This window comes from Chaetodon auriga, chromosome 15 (assembly GCF_051107435.1).
Source record: "Chaetodon auriga isolate fChaAug3 chromosome 15, fChaAug3.hap1, whole genome shotgun sequence".
NCBI classification, from domain to species: Eukaryota; Metazoa; Chordata; class Actinopteri; order Chaetodontiformes; family Chaetodontidae; genus Chaetodon; species Chaetodon auriga.
The window spans coordinates 22582382-22600900 of NC_135088.1; the positions used below are offsets into that span (position 1 = coordinate 22582382).

Genomic DNA, 18519 nt, shown 5'->3' on the forward strand with positions numbered 1-18519 from the left:
ATATGCATGCATGACAAAACACACCTTTGTGTACCAGGCAACAACAGCCACTGTCATCAATACACATTTCTCGTCTACACACATTTCTTGGTAACACATCAATCCAATGAAGCAACCTACTGTCAGGAAAAACAACAACAACAACAAAAAAAAAAAAAAAAAAAAAGCACTCACACGATCAGCAGCTACCAAACCCAAAAGTCATTTCTCTGAAAAGTGGCTCCAAGATGTGCCATGGCTTGAAGCTGACAAGTGTGCATCAAAATGTTGTGCAAGATATGTCAGTTGTGTCTTCATCTAGCCAACAAAACAGGTGCGTTTTATAGAGCCTCAACCATCAACCATTATTTGATAAAAACTGAAAGAGTCAGGAGCACACAAATGTTGCACAAGCTATTACTAACAAACAAGCTGGTCAAGCTGAAAAGTCCTGTTACCCACTTGCTGAATGAAACAAGCTGAAGAACAACAACTTTTTTTCTCCCAGCGTTTCACAGGGTCAAACAGGGACATCCTGTGTCTTTCTATGCTGAGGATTTTGCTTCACTGAAGCGGCTAGGAGTGAACAATGGAGGTGCACATTATTCATGTGAAGCATGAACATGGATAATGCAGAGTATTGTGCTAAATATCACAGGGGGAGTTAAGAGTAAAGTTGCAGTCCACTGCATTTTGGGGGCTGCTCTTTGATGTCCTTGGATCAGAGTACATCACAGAAACTGAGCAGCAGCTTGTTTACATTGTGTCTATGTCCAACAATGGGGTTTACCTCAAGACTTACTTGGATTGATTGAATTGGACACTGACTGAACTGTACAGACCAATGTGAGGATCAGCCAGGGACTGAGAGGCGCATTTTCATCATCTACCATGCAGGAGGCTGAAGTGGAGGACATTGAGGGAGACACTGAGGAGGACAGTGAGGAAGATTGTCTTTATTAAGGCCATGTTAGGAGTGAGTACAAAGCATCTACTCACCTGAGTACCGGGAGAAAGCTATGTGCAGCCCTGGATATATCACACAAAATGGCCATCTGGGCTCAAGTAGTTCTTTTTGCTACACTGGCTATTTACATACATGTTCATGTGTCACAGCAGTCAGCATGCTTCTATGTACAATTGATGTGGAGGTGCATGGAGATTAGCACATGACAGAATTTATGTAGACCCTTGCAGCTACATGGATGTGGCAGGTGCTTTACTAGCCACCACAAGCTACTGGTCATGCCAGACGAAGCAAGACTATGAGCAAGAGCCCTTAATGCACTGTATTCAGTAAGGATGTCTCCTATTGCTTATGAATTCAACATCTGTTACAGAGAGAATGTGCTTTTTTTCTTCCAGAAGTTGTGTAGTCCCTCTTTAAATCACAGAGATTGTGCTGGTGTTCATATCAGAATCAGAATCACAACTGGCTTTATTGGCCAAGTACATGTACACATACAAGGTTTAAACTTTGCACTCAGTGTATTTACGTAGGTAAAAGCCATACAGCTGAATGAGGACAAAAAGCCAAAAAAGCCCCCCCCCCAAAAAAAAAAAAAAAAAAAAAATTAAAAAAGACAGAACAATAAGCTAAGTGAGTTAGCAAAGATATAACAGGCAATAAACAATATATACAATGACATTTACTATGTGTAGGGATCTCATGCAGGCTGCAAATTGGCTGTCAGAAAAGATTTCCACAGTGAAAACTAAAAGATGTAAACATTGCTGTATTTAAAGAAGCAGTTTGCATGCTGAATTGGTTTTCTGAGTTTGTTTTCTGTTCTTGCGTTATTGTTTTTATTTTGTATTATTAAAGATTTAGAGATTTTATAGCTTAGAGTTACAGATAAATGATTGATCACTTAAGTCATATTTTAAGAAAACTGTGGTTCCAGCATTTCAGATGACTTTATGCTGGTTTTCTTGGTCTTTGGTTAAAGATACAACAACCTAATGCCAGGTTTTGAACTGTTGCTTGGACAAAACAAACATTCTGAATATGAAATTGTAATGTAGCCCACGTGTTTTGTTTTGTTTTTTAAATCTAACATTTGAGAACATAATGAACAGATGAATTGATAATGAAAATAATATGAAGTTGGTTGCAACCTCATTACAGATGCTTCCACACACCAGTTTCTGGTGGTTTCTGCTGTGGTTTACTGCCATTTTTATGATAAATAAGCACTGTTCAACAATATGTGGGGGGTTGTATAACACAGGAATGTAATTGGTGTAAAAGATAAAAATGGCCATTATGAACAGCACCTATAAACTCATTGTTTATGTACGAGTGGCACAGTGAAAATTCAAAGAATCCATAAAAGCACCGTAAAGACTCACGACCACTGTCTATATGATTTATGTGAGCCGTTTCTTTTTTCCATGAGTTACTTTGTGCAAATGTGAATCCATTTTGCTCTCGCCACTATCCCAACTGTCCGTCTGTGGCGTCAGCAGACGTGAGGCGCTCATACAGCCTGTAGAGCACAGAGAGAAACAAGTCACTGACAGCAGATGCTCGTCGCAAACTTGGCATCTCAATCTGTTATGAATATAACTCTCCTGTTCTGCTGTTCGCATGCCCGTTAGGCACGTTTAGATTAACGGGCAAAATCCCGAAGGGCTGAAGGATTTCTCATGTTTAAAAACTTGGGGAACAGATAGGGACAGCAGCAGCCGCCGGCACTGAAGAGGGATGAATTCTTTACCGGTTCCTCTTTTAAAACAATAACCGGTGGATGTTTTGCAGTGCAGTCAGACAGGGTCGAGCGTCTCTCCTCCTCTGCACACCGCGGCTACCTGCGAGAAAATCTGGATTAAGACCAATGAACTGGGGGCAGGCGAAATAATCGCCACGGGACCGTTGACAGGACGAAAACCGACCCATTGTCTCGCTGTGGGATTTTTTTTTTCTCCACTTCTTAAAGGCTGAGGACGATGTCTCTCCGAGGGTACTTGGTCGCTTTTTACAAATGCACACTTCTTCTCTCTCTGAGGATTTTGCTTCTTGTGCCTGCAGGGTTGCCAGTCCGCAGCCAAGGGGATTCTCAGTCCGACAACAAAGTGATGGACAATATCACCGTCCGACAAGGAGAGACGGTCTTCCTCAGGTGAGTCAACGCTTTCTTTTTTTAGCCTTTCCTCCTCCTGCTGCTGCGTCTCTGCTCTATTCCCAAAGTTGAGCGCTGCCTGCAAGCTTCCGTAATTGAAGTATTTAGTGTTGGGGGGGCGAATCATGACTGAAGTGTCTGTTTTATCGTGTTCCTGCCGTTGAAAAAAAAGGCGGATTTCAGAGGATTAGTCTCTGGAAAACACTCAATCCAGAAGCGATACTCTGCTAATCTTCAGCAGCTGTTAACGAGAGACTTAGTGGTTTTAATTGTTGTGTGACGGTGCAGAACTAAAGGTGGAGGGGAAAAGTGTGTGTCTGGGAGGAGAGACAGAGCAAAAGCTGTCAAGTCTCAGCTGAGGACTGAGGGAGGATGTTGCAGGTGAAGAAACAAAAAAAAACAAAACAAAACAAAAAAAAACATATACAGTAAGTAATGCGGGTGTGGAAATGGGTTGACTAGCAATTCCTCAAGATGGGAGATTGTGTGCGGTGACCTTTCCCCTCCTCTGCGCGTTCAGAGGCTTACTGGACATAGAGGGATTTATGCTGCTTTCAAGTGTTGTCGGGAATGTCCAGTGTAACATGAGCAATAATCACAGTGGCCAAAGGAAGGGATTTTCTTAGATCCCAGAGTAGGCAAGTTGTGATGTGTGGGAGGTGGAGGGCACGGAAGCAGTGTTAACACATGATGGTTGAAGTGTTGATGCAGGGCATTCACTCTGGATGTGACTGTAGAAATGAGTTTAAAAGAAGTGACAGGGAAGTCTTTTTGAGTCAGCCATGATTGGCTTTTCTTTTCTGCGTCCTATGATTCGTTCTATCACAGCTTTCAAATACTTGTGGTCACATAATAACATAGTTAAAATGCTATAGTTTATTGTGTTGGTTGCTGTTGTTGTTGATTAATATCTGTCTTCCTTCAGTTCACTGCATGTGTTTCCTTGCTAGTGTAATTTTTGTATCCCAAAAGCTGACATGCGTGATGTTTTTATGTATAGGTGACATATGTTTCTATCGGTAATCTTTAGTAAAGAGTCTAACAATCTCTAAACTACCCTTCACATAGCTGCAAAAATCAAATAAGAATCTGTTAAAAGACTTGTGACTGAAGGTCTTACCTGACATCATTTCTGATCAAACACTCTTGATAAGGCGACATGTGCAGTATCCAGATCCCAGACATTTGGAATTCTTTTGTTACTTCACACTGATTCATAAACTGGTGTCCAGGCATCCCCAGAGGTCCTTTGGGTTCAAGCAGGTCGTCAATAAGGTGAGGAGGAGTTCAACCTGGCTGTTGCTTCATTTACTGTGAGCTCACAGTGAGGGAATGAGACAGGGTGACTGCTCAGGATTCCACAACAGTGCAGTAAGACAAACTGAATCGTATGGGCTTCAGCAGTGTACTGATATGGTGGGAGCAGTGAGACAGCAGCTCAGTATGAGTATGAGACAGATCAGCAACAATCCCACATTTCACTCATGTGCCACTGTCTAAGCTCTTTATTTTTTCTGATCAGTTGCATATTACCATACGTTGCAGCTTGCAAAATGGAGCTTGTATTGTAGATGGAAAACACATTACAATCCTATCCTTCTCCAAATTGGCAGTGTCATTATTACTTCACTATTCAGCCCTACACAGGTCACTGGGAGTGGCAAGTCTCAACTTGCATTGATGTACATCAGTCCTCCAGGCTGAGCAGTACTGACTGTTTCAGTCTGAAATTATTTCACACATTCTGTGGCTGTACTTTGATTTCATCTTGTTGGTTGAAAAGGCATTTGAATATAAAGTACATGCTGTTATGAGGCTGGATACTCAACTTGTAATACCGTCCAGCTGTCTAGTTGCTGCTTCAAAATAAATTCAATTTTCTGCAGCTCATGATTTGCCCATTTCAGTTAGCCTCTTTAGTTTCAAAGAGGGATCTAGACAATGGATAACAACTGCAGTTGTTGAGTAAACAGGCGATTATACAGCCTGAACTGTGTCTTTGTTTGAGGCGTATCTGATTTTGATGTCAACAGCAGGGATCATTTTTGCATATTTGACTGCAGAGAGTAGTCCATTTGTTTAAGATCTAAGACTGTTGGCGTTTCCAGCGGCACTAACAAGTTGAGAATTTTAAAAATCACCACCAAAGATTTGTTTTCCTTTTTTCTATGTTATTCTGTATACCCCAGAGATGTGCTGAAGTCAGGTCTGTAAGTGGGACAGTGGACTATCCAGTACCTGTGTGATCAGGCTGCCTTCCAGCCAGTCAAGACTGGGTTCTTTTCCAGCTCCCACCTAGAACAGCTTCTAATAAGCTTTTCTTCAACATTCACCGCAGACTCCTTTTAATACGTAGTCAACTGACGTCCTGAGTTTCAACCTCAATGACCTTTTAGCATTTATGTGGCACTTTGAAACACAAAGCTGTGATTGAAATGTTTTTATTTTTTATTTTAACTGGGTGGTGTGGTTCCAAAACAACAAAAAAGAGACAGAGCATAAAAATTCAACCGCACATTTAAAGCACGTGGGAAATGAGAGCAAGATTAAAAGCCCAAAGTATTAGCAATAGCATACGTGATGCTGGTAGGCCACCCTCCATCAGCTAGCTTAGCCAATTTGTTTTACCTTTATAGTCCCTGGGAAATTTGGATGTATTGCGTTCCTCTGGCACAAATGATGTTTTAGATGTGGGACTCACCACCCCTGCTGTGTTCTGTGCTAACAAGCTCCCCATTGCCCTTTTTGACAACTGCCAAACGGAGGGTGGTATCACATTTCAAATTAAAGAAAGTCAGGGCTGCCATTTTCCTTTGTGTTGTTTTCAGCACTGTGGCCTGATATGTGCAAATGATGTATAAATAACTAATTATCAGTCTTGTCTCAATGTGATCTGAACTCTGACTCCCCAGTTGATCTGTTGCTAAAACTTCCTGTGGAGAGAGTGCAATAAAACTCCAGGGTTACAGCGTATCATTTAGGTACATTCAGTACAAAAAACCAATGCTTAGACAATAATGTTGAGTTATTTTTCATACTGTAAAGAAAAAAAATACAGAGCATGAGCAAGGTATGAGTTTCACAGTTTCAACTAAGAAACAAGAGCAAAGTGCAGCTCTGTTCCTTTTTGTTGATTTCATACTACGTAACCTGGCGTAGACGTCTGGAGAAGATGATTTAACTGTGATGCAGTTTGATTGCACACAAAACTGTGAGGCAAGTGTTTCTGTCTGATTTACTGAGGAAAAAAAGTAAATTATGAACTATTTTCAGTTACTGTTAGTTTCCATTGTCTAATGTTCATAAATATTCATAAAATCAATACATCATAAATTATTGTAAATGTATATATGTATATAATATAATCTGTCATATTAGTTCTGGTTGTTAAATCTCTGTGGAATGTAAGGACAGCAGTCAAATGAGTATAATGAAAGGTATTAAATTATGAGAGAAAGAGCATTGACATTCCTAACATATAACACTGAATTCTGAGCAGTGGAAGGTTGAACTACGCTTTTTGTCAAACTCTGCTTTTCATGTGTATGTTAAAGTACTGCCGGCGCTGCTTTACATACAACAAGCTGGACTGAATAAGAAGCACATTCATTCCCCACTCAAATTGACTTAAAAAGAGACATGCTGCCTCTTGAGACTGCGATTAATGAATGTCACCACAGTGGCTGAGGTGGGCTGACAAGCTCCTGAGACGCTTATCTACCTGCACAGACCATGCTGGTCTTAGAGCCACATCATGTTACCATTTATTCCTTTCTCTCCCAGCTGCCTGATGAATGCATTCAGTATTCAGGTTAAATGTTACAGGGATGAGGCTCTTTTCCAAGCAGGGACAAGATTTTAATTACATTGATATGTAGTTTGCATGTATAAATGTTTGCTTGACAAACGTATGAATTTGTATTCTTTCAGCTTGTTTGGTTCATCAGTGTTGTAAATGGAACTATACGTGCCCAAAGCTTTGCTGCCAGCCATGAAGACTTTTCTATCCAGTCCGTTAGGAGTTCAAGCAGCTCTCTTTTTAAGGGTACATTCATTTTTTTCTTCATATGCCATGGGCCAAGATTGGAAAGCTGATAATTTGATTTCACAGAGGGATGCTAACGATTCTCTCTATAATTCCATTTTCTTTCACCTTGCATCGTCTAGCCAGGCTGCCATCCATCAGTCGCACATTTTCACTTATTGTCTTCAATGTTACAATCCCAGAAAGGGGTTTTCACCATCAAAATGAAGAGGGTGTAATGGCTAGAATGGCAGCTGAATAGGATCACTGTACAATTTCATCAGTTAACAAGATTTTATTGTCCTTCCTAATAGAGTTGTAATATAGCTGAAAGCATTTTTCTCATTTAATTACACAGTGGTATTGATTTTTGTACTTATTTTTTATTTATTATTTTTTTCCTTTTTCTCTTAATGTCACACTTCGCCTAAGTAGTAGAGAGTGACTGAAGTCAGTCTGCGTTGTCAGTAAAATAAAAATAAACATGCACAATCCATAATTAAATTCCTTCCATTATTCCTTCCATTATTTTATCATTCACCGTGAGGGGATTGTAACAGAGTGCATTCTGGTTCTTTTGATTGTGTATAGCATGTGGATTTCATCATGGTTTAGGTGTGGTGCAGTTCTGAAATCTTCCTGAGATATTTATATCTGTATAACGTCACAACAAGATGTCAGTCACAGGCACAGCATTCATACTTATTTGGAACTGGTTTATAATGTGGCCATCGTTGAAGATACATCCTATGAGATCCGTTTCGAGCTTTCCAGATTCTGTTTTAAGTTTTCCTAAATTTCTGTTAATTTGTTGTGTTTTATGATTTAAGCACATTTTGTCATTAGAAAGACTGTCTAATCATGTGGTGGATGGATACAATTTCAACAATTCAATAAAAAAATATTCAAAATGATTTTGATGTAAGACAACTATTTTTAATTTACCAAACTTCTGCACGACGTGCAGCACAAACACACTGTAAGTGGGTCTGACACAGGCTGCTCACACATTCAGCTGATGCTTCTCCTTGTTTACAATGCTTGACCAGAAATGATTGTAGCTTTTTCATTTTTTCCAGCAAAATATCTGACTCTGCACACACAGCCATGAAGCCTTCAACCAACTTGCATCTTGCATCTGCCGATGTGTGCACTGAGAGATTGTTTGAAGTGATGAGCTCTAGTTAGCTTACTGCGTCTCTCTTTCTCTGAGGACTTCTTTGACATGACTGTGTGTGTGTGTGTGTGTGTGTGTGTGTGTGTGTAAGACCACAAAGCAGCATAGTTTTTTGTCTGTTCATTTGGAGTAGGTGCCATGAAAAAATGCTTAGAATAATGTGGATAAATTGTTCCACAGTTTGGCAATTTCCGTGAAATTCTGCATGACAGTTGACTGATTCCGTCCGTGTTTTCTGCATCGAGGAAATTGTAGGACGCTATCTAGCGTAAGCAATTTGAAATAAGATGAAAAGGTCATTAATTTTAATTTTACCAAATTAGACTTGTATAATTAGGCATCCAACAGCTAAAAGGTGGCAGAATGGAAACTGTTGGGCGGTATCAGGAGCTGTAATCACACATTTCATCAACAAATGAAAAAAGACCATGGAGTTGTTGTCTGGCGTTGAACTTCCTGACTTTAACTTGTGCATATGCTCTGGGAAAGAGCTTGGCCTACATTTACAGGCTCTCTGTATTGTTGATGAGAATAATGTCATATCTCTAGTGGATTACATTGCGAGCACTCGCTGAACTGTGGAACAGTGGCGTTTCATCGTCACTAATTTCTGGAAGATATCTTTTTTTTCTCTCTCTCTCTGTCTCCCCTCTCACACTTGTCTTGCTTTGAAGTTATTTAATTCCGTCTTGAATGCTGTCCAGGAAATTACAAAGCCACTGTAATGAAGTGTGGCTGATTGGACAAGTGCCCTTGTGTGAACATTCATTTTTTGGCTATCCAGGAACTTTGAAATGAGTGCAGGGCAGGTTGGATTGTGCAGATGGATTTTTATAGCCTTAACCCCTCAGAAATTTGAAGCTTTCTGGTACCAATTCTGTTAAGTTCATAATCTTCTGTTAGGGCTATTGCCCAAATGACCAAGCTGAAGCTGATGTTTTAGTCATTTCAAGTCGCTCAGGCTTGCAGTTGTACCACAGATGAACTGTTTCACGTAGAGGATAGTTACTGTTGTCATCGTCAAGTTATTTCAGCTATTCTGAAAAAAAGTCTGACCGTGTTGTCAAAATGCTTTTTTTATAACACATTTCCCAATGACACCTTTATTTCAAATGACCTTTCATATTAAAATGTCACTCTGCTTAATGTCATTTATATCATTATGATGTTTTTCATGACCGTGGTTAGGGCAGGGACAGTGTCACAAGCTATGAAAAGTCAGTCCGTTCAATGAATGAAATTACTGCAGTGTCATACGGCTTTGCAATGCGAGTGCGTGTGAACAGTCAGTGTGGAAACACTCATCTGGTCTGAGATCGTTTTTCTTTTAAAACACCGTTTTAAGATGAAAGTGTGTTAGTGTGGATGTGGCCAGAGCTGTTTGTTTGTGTGTGAGGTGAAAAGATGGAGCCTTGTGGTTCTTTGTAGCTGTAGTCTATCCTGCTATTAAACACCATGTCCCCAGCTGTGGAGAGTCCATACATTCAACACTAATTCACACAATTCCTAGGGAATGGACGCTATATTGGTACAGGGAAGCTGTGCATGTATGAAGTTTATCGAGACATGAGATCTGTCCACAATTAAAACATCATAACTGGCTGAATTTTGTACAGGTTTTTAAGCTGTTTGGTTTGTTACAAATGCCAGATATGTATTTATGACACAGGAATGGTTGGTTGAATTAAAAATGTGTGTTTTCATGTCAGCATGCTTTATCTTATGCAAGAAAGTAACAGTAAATTCTTTTTTTTCTTTCTGCATGTAAACTGGCTGCCACAATGATGCCCTCCACACATGCCTTAAGAAATACATAAAAATGTGTGTCTGATGTGGTTTTTGCAGAAAAAAGTCTAATCACCACATTAAAATCCTTAAGATGGTACCTACTCCTTCTCCCACATTAAAACTTCCAGAATATATGGTTATGCAATCATTTTTCATTGCACAAGTTTTATATGCTTGACACAAGATGTCTCTTACTTCACTGTAAAGTCAGCTGCATGTTTATACAAGAGAGAAGAAGAATATGAATTTAGCTCTAATCTCATATAAACGTATGAAAAGACTGATGATGATTGATAGATATCATTTTCAGCATCTTACTGATCTATAACTTGAAAAAGTTCATCTTTTTTTCTTAACTGACATAAATTAGCTTAACTTCAGGACCTTCAGTACTGTCACTAAACCTTCTGTTAGTTTAAAATAAGGATAACTGATTGTGATAAGAAATAAATGAAACTCTGCCAAATGAAAACAAGGCCAAACGAGAGGGTTCGTTTATCAATGTGCCACCAAGTGAAAAAGGATTTCTGTTGGTTAACTTTGGATGAGGAACAGCTGCTCTTGATCTGCTGCTGGTGCAGGAAAGCTCACAGACTCTAGTTGTTGCCAATAACTTGAATCTGTTGTGTTCTGTTAAAGAACAAAGAATCTTTGGGTTCTAGTTTTTAGTTGTTACACTGCTTCCCATGTTTGTTTGTGTAAATCACTAATAAGACAACAAAACACTTAACAGATGTATGCTGTATGTATTTGATATAAATGATATTGTATAAATGATGATATTCATTTACTGAGACTTGTTCTGCTCATGCAGAGTTTTGTCCCTGCAGTTTAACATTACGGGCAAATGAAGAAAATGTTTGTCTGAAAACGTTTCTTGTTGAGGTTTGGATGGTGCTTCATGCAGCATTAATGCTCTTTGCCAGTCACATGCCTTTTTAAGTGATGAACTACTTGTGCTTGTTTTTGGAGATGCTAACAGATGTCTTATACTCAATTTTGTGGCCTGTGCTACAAAACTTTCACCCTCTGTAGCACCTGTGCTATGTGCAAAGGAGGTATCATACAGCTCTGGTGGGGTCACCAGTGCCGGCTCCCTCACGTTTCAGACAATCCCATGTGCCGTCAGCCTCACAGCAGGCTCAACAACTGCTAATAATATTTAGTTAGCTCCTGTAAGCTAGAGCAGCAACAGTGCTAAAGTAATTATGAAGGGCAAAATAACTGTGTACTGGAGGTAAAGATGAGCAAAGATTTGTTACAACTAACAGCTAACATTGACTGATAATTCACTCTGACACTATGAAACAAAAGTGTTTTTGGAAAGTCTGTATTTATGACATAAAACCAAACTCCTGAAATTGTATAATCATAAACGTTTCATTTATTTATTTAATATTGAACACTTTGAAGGTCCATCTGCTTGTGCCACCAGCATGGTTAAAGTAATAGTTATTTTGGTGTGTGATTGCAGTAAACATACTGACCCATGGGCAGTACAAGCAGAGCTTTGCTGCAGCGTCTCGTTGAGTTAAGGACGGCTCCAGTCCTGTCTGGGTATTAGAAGAGGAGATGGGTGGGAGAGAGGTGGAGTGCTCAGGATTATGTGCTTAAAAGATTCTCTGCACCTCCCCTTTAGCGCCAAGATATCAATACTGCAGGGCACCGTGCTCATGCGCGCACACATAGACACACACACACACACACACACACACACACAACCTGTTTACCAACACAAGGATTAGTTATGGATATACCTCACCACTACTTTGGCAGACCAGACACAGGCATAGTGCAATATACACAGCCTCCACAGAGGTCATAAAAGTTATTTGGGGAAAAGGTAGTACAGAATTTGAGCAATAGTCTGAAAACATTGGAAAAAATTCACATTAACTGCACTGCAGACTCAAGGATAAGTAATGCCAGTTTCAAACCTGTAGGACAATAAGGTCTAGTGAAGAATGGGATCACAGGAAAAATACCAAACATGATTTTGTTTTAGCTGGTCAAGGACTTTCTTGTTGTCTTTGTCTTATGTGACAGTAAATTGATTGCCTTTGGTTGTGGGACAAAACAAGCTATTTGAAGACATTATGTTTGCCATAGAAAGTAATGAAAAATCAAAGCATTTTTCATTGTTTTCTATGGCTTTGTGGACTAAACAATTAGCCCAGAAAATGGTCTGCAGATTAATTAATCATGAAAATAAGCACCACTTGCTATCCTAAGACAGTTTACGGATAATGGTCTTAGGTCACAAGCTGGATGCAGGTTGTGTGTCTGTTCCTTGGTAGTACACATACAGTATTACACTGAACATATGACTCGTGAGTGATAAGGTGAAATCAGATGAAATTCGGTATCCTGCTTCTCATTTTAGACTGTATTTTATGTATTTTAGCTACCGTTTACCTAAAGTTTGGTCAAAGTTTGACTGAAATAAACTGACATATTTGAGAAGTTTGCAGGATTTTGTAGAAACAAATGATGCTTGCTATCAGTACTGAATCTCAGGTCTCATATTGAAGAAGTGGTTATACTGGCAACTCAGTGTGGTTGTACTTCAGCACAGTGGTATACTTAAATTATATTTCTGATACACTATACTGTTTTTTGACCTGGGCAATCTGGACCAAAGTGGACTGGCTGATCAAAAGACCAACATTGCCATCCGTCGAGCCACGCTGCTAGCATGGCAAAAAATTCAGAGGAGAGACCAAACATAAAGATGAGCAGGGATTTATTAGAAGTAAGATGTGGATTGTACCAAATAAAGCTTTTGGGAGATACCGCTTGAGTTTATTCCTTAGATAGCCAAACACACATGTAGGGACACACTGACTGCTGACCAGTTTGGGGCTGCTTTTAGTGTCCACTCCATTTCATTTCAGTTTCCAAAATTCTAAACACCTGCATATGTGAGGGTTTGATTCCAAAAGCAATGCAAGATCAGAAAATGTAACAAAAAAGAAAAAAAAAAGAAGAAGCTTGCACTTGCAGATGTTTATGTCCTTGCATCTGTGAAGGTTCCATAAAATGTGTCATGTGGTGATAAAGTGCAGCATCAGTAGTAAATATACTCTGCAGCTGCAGGATGTGGCACCTCCCCCCATGAGCAATTGGTGAAGAAAAAAATGAATGATTGAATGAGCGAATCCCATTGATGTGAATACCTTACCTCTGCTTCCCTCAAAAGCCAGCTGGTATTTAGGTGGAAAACAAACATATTTTCCAGCAGTAATTGTGCTCAAGAAACATCTCCTCTAGCTAAAATAAGTTTTTACTGACTTTATACTTCAAAGTGAAGAGACGGGCAGAGTAGAGTTAGAACAGGCAGGGCTCCAGGCTAAAGCTCCAATACACTCTTCATGGCTGATCAGACACTGTCTGCCTGCTTCTGTATGTGTGTGTGTGTGTGTATGTGGTCTCTGTTCTTACGTAGAAAACTGTTCTCACAAGTATACACAAGTGAGGAAATCCAACAGAGTGACAGCATTCGGACTGTCCTCACTTCAACAAGTGGTTACTTTAAGTTTGGGGATAAAGATTTGCTTCAGTGGAAATAATTTTAGAGTTAGTACTCAAGTTTAAGGTTATGGTTAGAATCAGGAGATGCATTACGAGGTAGAGTTGAAATATTCTAGCCTCAATACACGTGTTTAAGGTTACAGGATTTTTTAAGCATTGGTGCTGGAATTTTAATAACTATATATTTATATTTCAATTATACTGGCAAAACTGTAGTGTACCAGCAGCTCCCTAACCTTTTCCTCCAATTTTAGTGTGCAGTAAAATAATACTTTATCTGAAGAATCATGGTCATCAAGGTCAACAACGGTACCCAGTGTTATTTACCATCATAAAAGAGCAAGATTTATTTGACAGGTAATTTAACTGCGGTTGCATGAACATAAAATACACTCACTTATTCAGTTGTGGGAGGAAGGCTGAGAAACATGGTTGTGTTGGATTTACCCCTATTTACCCATTGTCCACTGCCGGGAAATATTCATTTATAGTCCCCCTCCAGGAAAACTCCTTTGGATTTTTGTGTCTGACTTGTAAACCACTTAATACAATGTTGATTTTAAGCTTCTACTTACATGTCACCCCCCCCCATTTGTATGAAGTACTTCAACAATTTGCTCTCCTCGCATTGTTGTAATAGTCCATGTTTTGCTACAAATGAGTGGTGTCCTCTGTGCATACGAACAAGGCGACAGTGATGAAGAGTGTGTGCAGTATGCATTGTGTGTTGCTCGTTGCCTAAAAATATCAATTTTCCTTGTTTTCTTGAATTGATTGTTCCCAAATGCCAAGGTTGTTGCTGATGCAACTTATATATGCATACATGCAATTTATGTAAAATGTCACAGGTGCCTTATTATATTTAGGGTAGTTCATAACTCTATGATTTGTTTCCTAGCGGCGAATCAGTCTGCGACAGGAATACACTCTGTTCCACCTGCGCACCTCGGCTCCATTAACCAAATAAAGTGGCAATGCAAGGCAATGCTAGTATCCTCCTGAGGATAAAGTGAAATCAGATGTTATTCAAAGCAGATTATCTTCCCCAGAGCAGTGGTTCACCTCACTTACCTAAAGCGCTCAGATGTTTGATTCTATAGTGGGAGCTGAGATCTACTGTGCTAGAGATTAGGAAATTCTTCATCGTTAATGCACCAGGGAGCTTTAAAGAGGAGGCAAGGCAGGAATGTTCCTGCTCACCACTACTTTTCTTCACAGACTCTTCCGTCATGACTGAGAGTTTCTGTATCACAGTGGAACACAATACACTGGTATAGGTATAGAGCTGTGGCGGCTTTGGGTTCATTCAGAGAGAAATTCACTCCCCGAGTTTTCCATTCATCCCTGTAATACACTAAGAAATTAAATACAGAGAGCCCTAGAGTGGAGCATTTAGTTCAGCTTGCTCCCTTGAAAAGTATCCATCTTCATTTTTTTTGTTGGAAAACAGTGAAAGTAGAAATATGACAGCAATGGTTACAGGTTACAGGTTACAGTAGCATGACAAAGCATGCAGTGAGTTCCCTGATTGTCAGAGTAATGTTGGTATTCTACTGTAGATTTTGTGAAGCACAGCTTATTTCAAAATTGATCATGTTTCTTCATATACTGGTTTAAATCTTTGGAGAAACATTGCTGGGTCTAAGTGAAGACAAATAAAATCAAAGTTACACATACTTTCACACATTGCAGGGCAGATTATAGCTGTGCCCCATTTTGCACTGCCTACTTTAAAATCCATGTTTCAAGAACAAACCTGAGGGAATTCACATTGATGAGATGCTGAATCCTCTGCAGACTGTTCCATTTCCCAAGAATGTGGAGGGTCAGCCCACTTTTCTTCAGCCCTCTAAAAGCCATACCTTTGTAAGCCACAACTAGGGCTGCAACTGGAGATTGTTTTCAGTAGATGATTCTATCCTTCATTAATCAATTCATTGTTTGGTTTATAAGATGTCAGAAAATAGGATTACTGTCACATTTTGCAGACTCCTTGCTGACATCATCAAATGTCTTGTTTTGTGTGACCAACAATCCCAAACTCAAAGCCCAACCACTGTGCTCACAGCCATAGCTGTGTGAGTGTGTGTGAATGGATAAGAGGCAATACTGTGAAGTGTTTTGGATAAAAGAGCTCTAAAAATGCAGCCATTTACCCTTTAATATCTGATCAAGGGGTAAAAATAACACCTGTGGAACATGAAAGGCTTTATTCATGTCAAATCTGATGGCTAGTCACAGCAGACAAAGCTGTGTCTTCAGTTCAAGAGCTTGATCCAACTGGATGGAACAAATTAAGTAATTTGTGTGCACAAGTAGATATGATAGAATTGTAGATTTTAGGTTACAAATGAATTGTTTGTGCTCACAAACTAATCCAAAAATGGACTCCTGATTCCTGCTCAGCTCTGTGGCCTTGATAGATCCAAAAAACAAAAAAACACACAAACAAATAAACAAACAAAAAAATACAATTTAAATCAATACATTTGATTTGGTGGCACAAAAGGCAACTTCACACAAGAGACACAGATGAAATGCAAAGTGCAGGCTGATACATGTTGATAGAAGCACTGTGGAATGAAGGTCTTCATATTCATAATTAATATATTAATAATTGATATTGTCCGCAGGGTAGATCAGGGACCAGCTCAGTGTCTCTGTCAGTGTTGCCTCCCACAGTGCATTCTGATTCATCACTTCTGCATGCTGGGCTGATTGCAAGGTGCGTCCTCTCAGACCTGGTCCACAGTTTGACAAGCTGTCAATGTCAGTGGAGTGGAAGCATGTCTCTGATGGCTGTACCTGTCTCTCTTTGTGTGTGTGTGTGTGTGTGTGTGTGTGGGTGGGTGGGTGATAGAGACAGAGACAGAGAGCCTGAGAAAAGCTAACCTTTAAATGTTGTTTCTTGTGGTTTTTGTCAGCACTCCCCTTGAATGCCATTTGTAAGTGCTGTGATAACTGTTCTAAAACTCTTAGGAAAGCATATGTTTAATAAGTTTCTCCTCCAGTGCTGCCCAGTCACCAGCACTCACCCACCCCCTGCTCTGTGTCTGCCACCCCAAGATTTTCAGTGGCCCCACCTGGCCACTCCTATGAAGTATGTGTGTGGGTGCCACTGGTTGAATTAAAATCATTAACTCACAGATTTCTGGTACTTTGGTTTGCTAAAACTATGGGTTTTCCTGTCAAAATGCTTTATCTCATGTAGACAGTAAAAGTAAAAGTTGTAAAATATAATAGTTAAGATTGGCTTACCCGATATAATTTATTTTTAAGTATATTCTTTGTTCTTACTGCTTGTAAACCGGCTGCCATAATGTCTTTTTGTTTACAATTTTGAAAATAAATAAATAAAATAAAAATACGTTATTACAACAAGTACGAAAGTTAAAAGATTAAGTACATTTCTGGCAGGCTTCACTATTGTGTTTTTACTCACATTTTGCTAATTCACACTGTAAGTCACACATTATGTACAGAAATAAACAGTATATCCAGTGTATCAGCAGGGTTGTGCAGAGCATATTCTGATAAAATAATCTGAAATAAATGACTCAGTGCTGCATGTTTATACAAGAGAGAAGAACAATATCAATGATGCTCGATCGATATCATTTTCAGCATCTTACTGATATATAACTTAGAAATGTTCAATTTTTTTTCTGTACCTGACAACAAAAACACTTAAAAGATTTAAACTGTATGATCAATGTGAATTTAATATAAATTAGATAGTTTTACTGAGACTTGTTCTGCTCATTTGAAGAGGAATATATGGATGTTCTGTGGAGCAGCAGAGTTTTGTCCCTGCAGTTTAACATTATGAGCAAATGAAGTAAATGTTTGTCTGAAAACGTTTCTTGCTGAGGTTTGGATGGTGCTTCATGCAGCGTTAATGTCCTTTGCCAGTTACATGCCTGTTTGTCATCTGTGATCTGTCTACACAACTTGTTCTTATTTTAAGGTGATAACAGAGTTTCTATACTCAATTTTGTGGCCTGTTCTACAACCTTTTCAACCAACCCAAAGGCATGTTTGTCATTTTCCACTTAAGAAAATGTTAGCTTTTGCAATTTCTCTTTTCTACCACATATAATAGATAATTTTGTGAATATTTTCACATTCCCTTGAACAATGTAATGTCTCCTTGAACATGAAAGTTGAAACAGAACAAGTGCTGGAGGAGGACGAGACCAGTAATGGACAGCCAGAGTGCTTGTGTTGCTAGTTAGTTTTGTCTGAATGCAGTTTTCTTGTCATCAAGAAACAGGAAGATAACATCTCAGCTGTTTTCACCTTGTCATAAGAATTTAAGACATCATCTGAATCACTTTTTTGTTTTAGATTTATATTTTATACAGAATTCTGGCAAATCAACTTGTGACCACCCTTACAAAGGATCGTTTTAGGCTTCTCAGCACATTTTTTTAATGTTTTACATGATAGACAATTCCTACATTGTTGTACTGTTTGGATCTTTTGTACAAAAAATATCTTTTTGTCATGTTGTAAGATGACAACAGAGATGCCAGTGTTTATTGGGGATATTTTGTAAGCCTGCTGCAAATTAGCACCATTGAAGCCAACTTTTGTGTCAACGCAATTTTTGAATTTAGTGGGCCATTTACACAGACTACATGTGTAAATGAGTTCAGCTGTAGTTATGTTGTGTAGCTAAATAAGACCTGATGCAGGGCTGTTATGACAAATGTGTCCAAAGTAATGGAGCACAAAAGAAAGAGTTCACTGCTGCTGAACTTTGAATATTAGTTGGAGGTACTGCAAGCTGTGAGCTGTGTGTGAGCAGATACTACTAAAATAACTTAATGTAATCAGATTTACAAAAATATTGTTGTGAGCCATTAGAGGTCAGGAGAAATAACATTGCAAGCAAA

General features: G+C 39.2%; 1 protein-coding gene across 6 annotated transcripts in view; it reads left to right on the top strand.

Moving 5' to 3' along the window:
- Positions 1-18519, top strand: part of ntm (neurotrimin) — a 426725-nt gene that overhangs the window by 293765 nt on the left and 114441 nt on the right. For 2 of the 6 annotated variants that reach the window (XM_076750005.1, XM_076750002.1), the window contains exon 2: positions 3011-3101. In XM_076750005.1, coding sequence (XP_076606120.1) covers positions 3011-3101 — 91 coding nt within the window. Of the gene's footprint in view, positions 1-2348; positions 3102-18519 lie in introns of those variants that run through there. The other 4 variants (XM_076750000.1, XM_076750003.1, XM_076750001.1 and 1 more) reach the window with 3 other exon arrangements.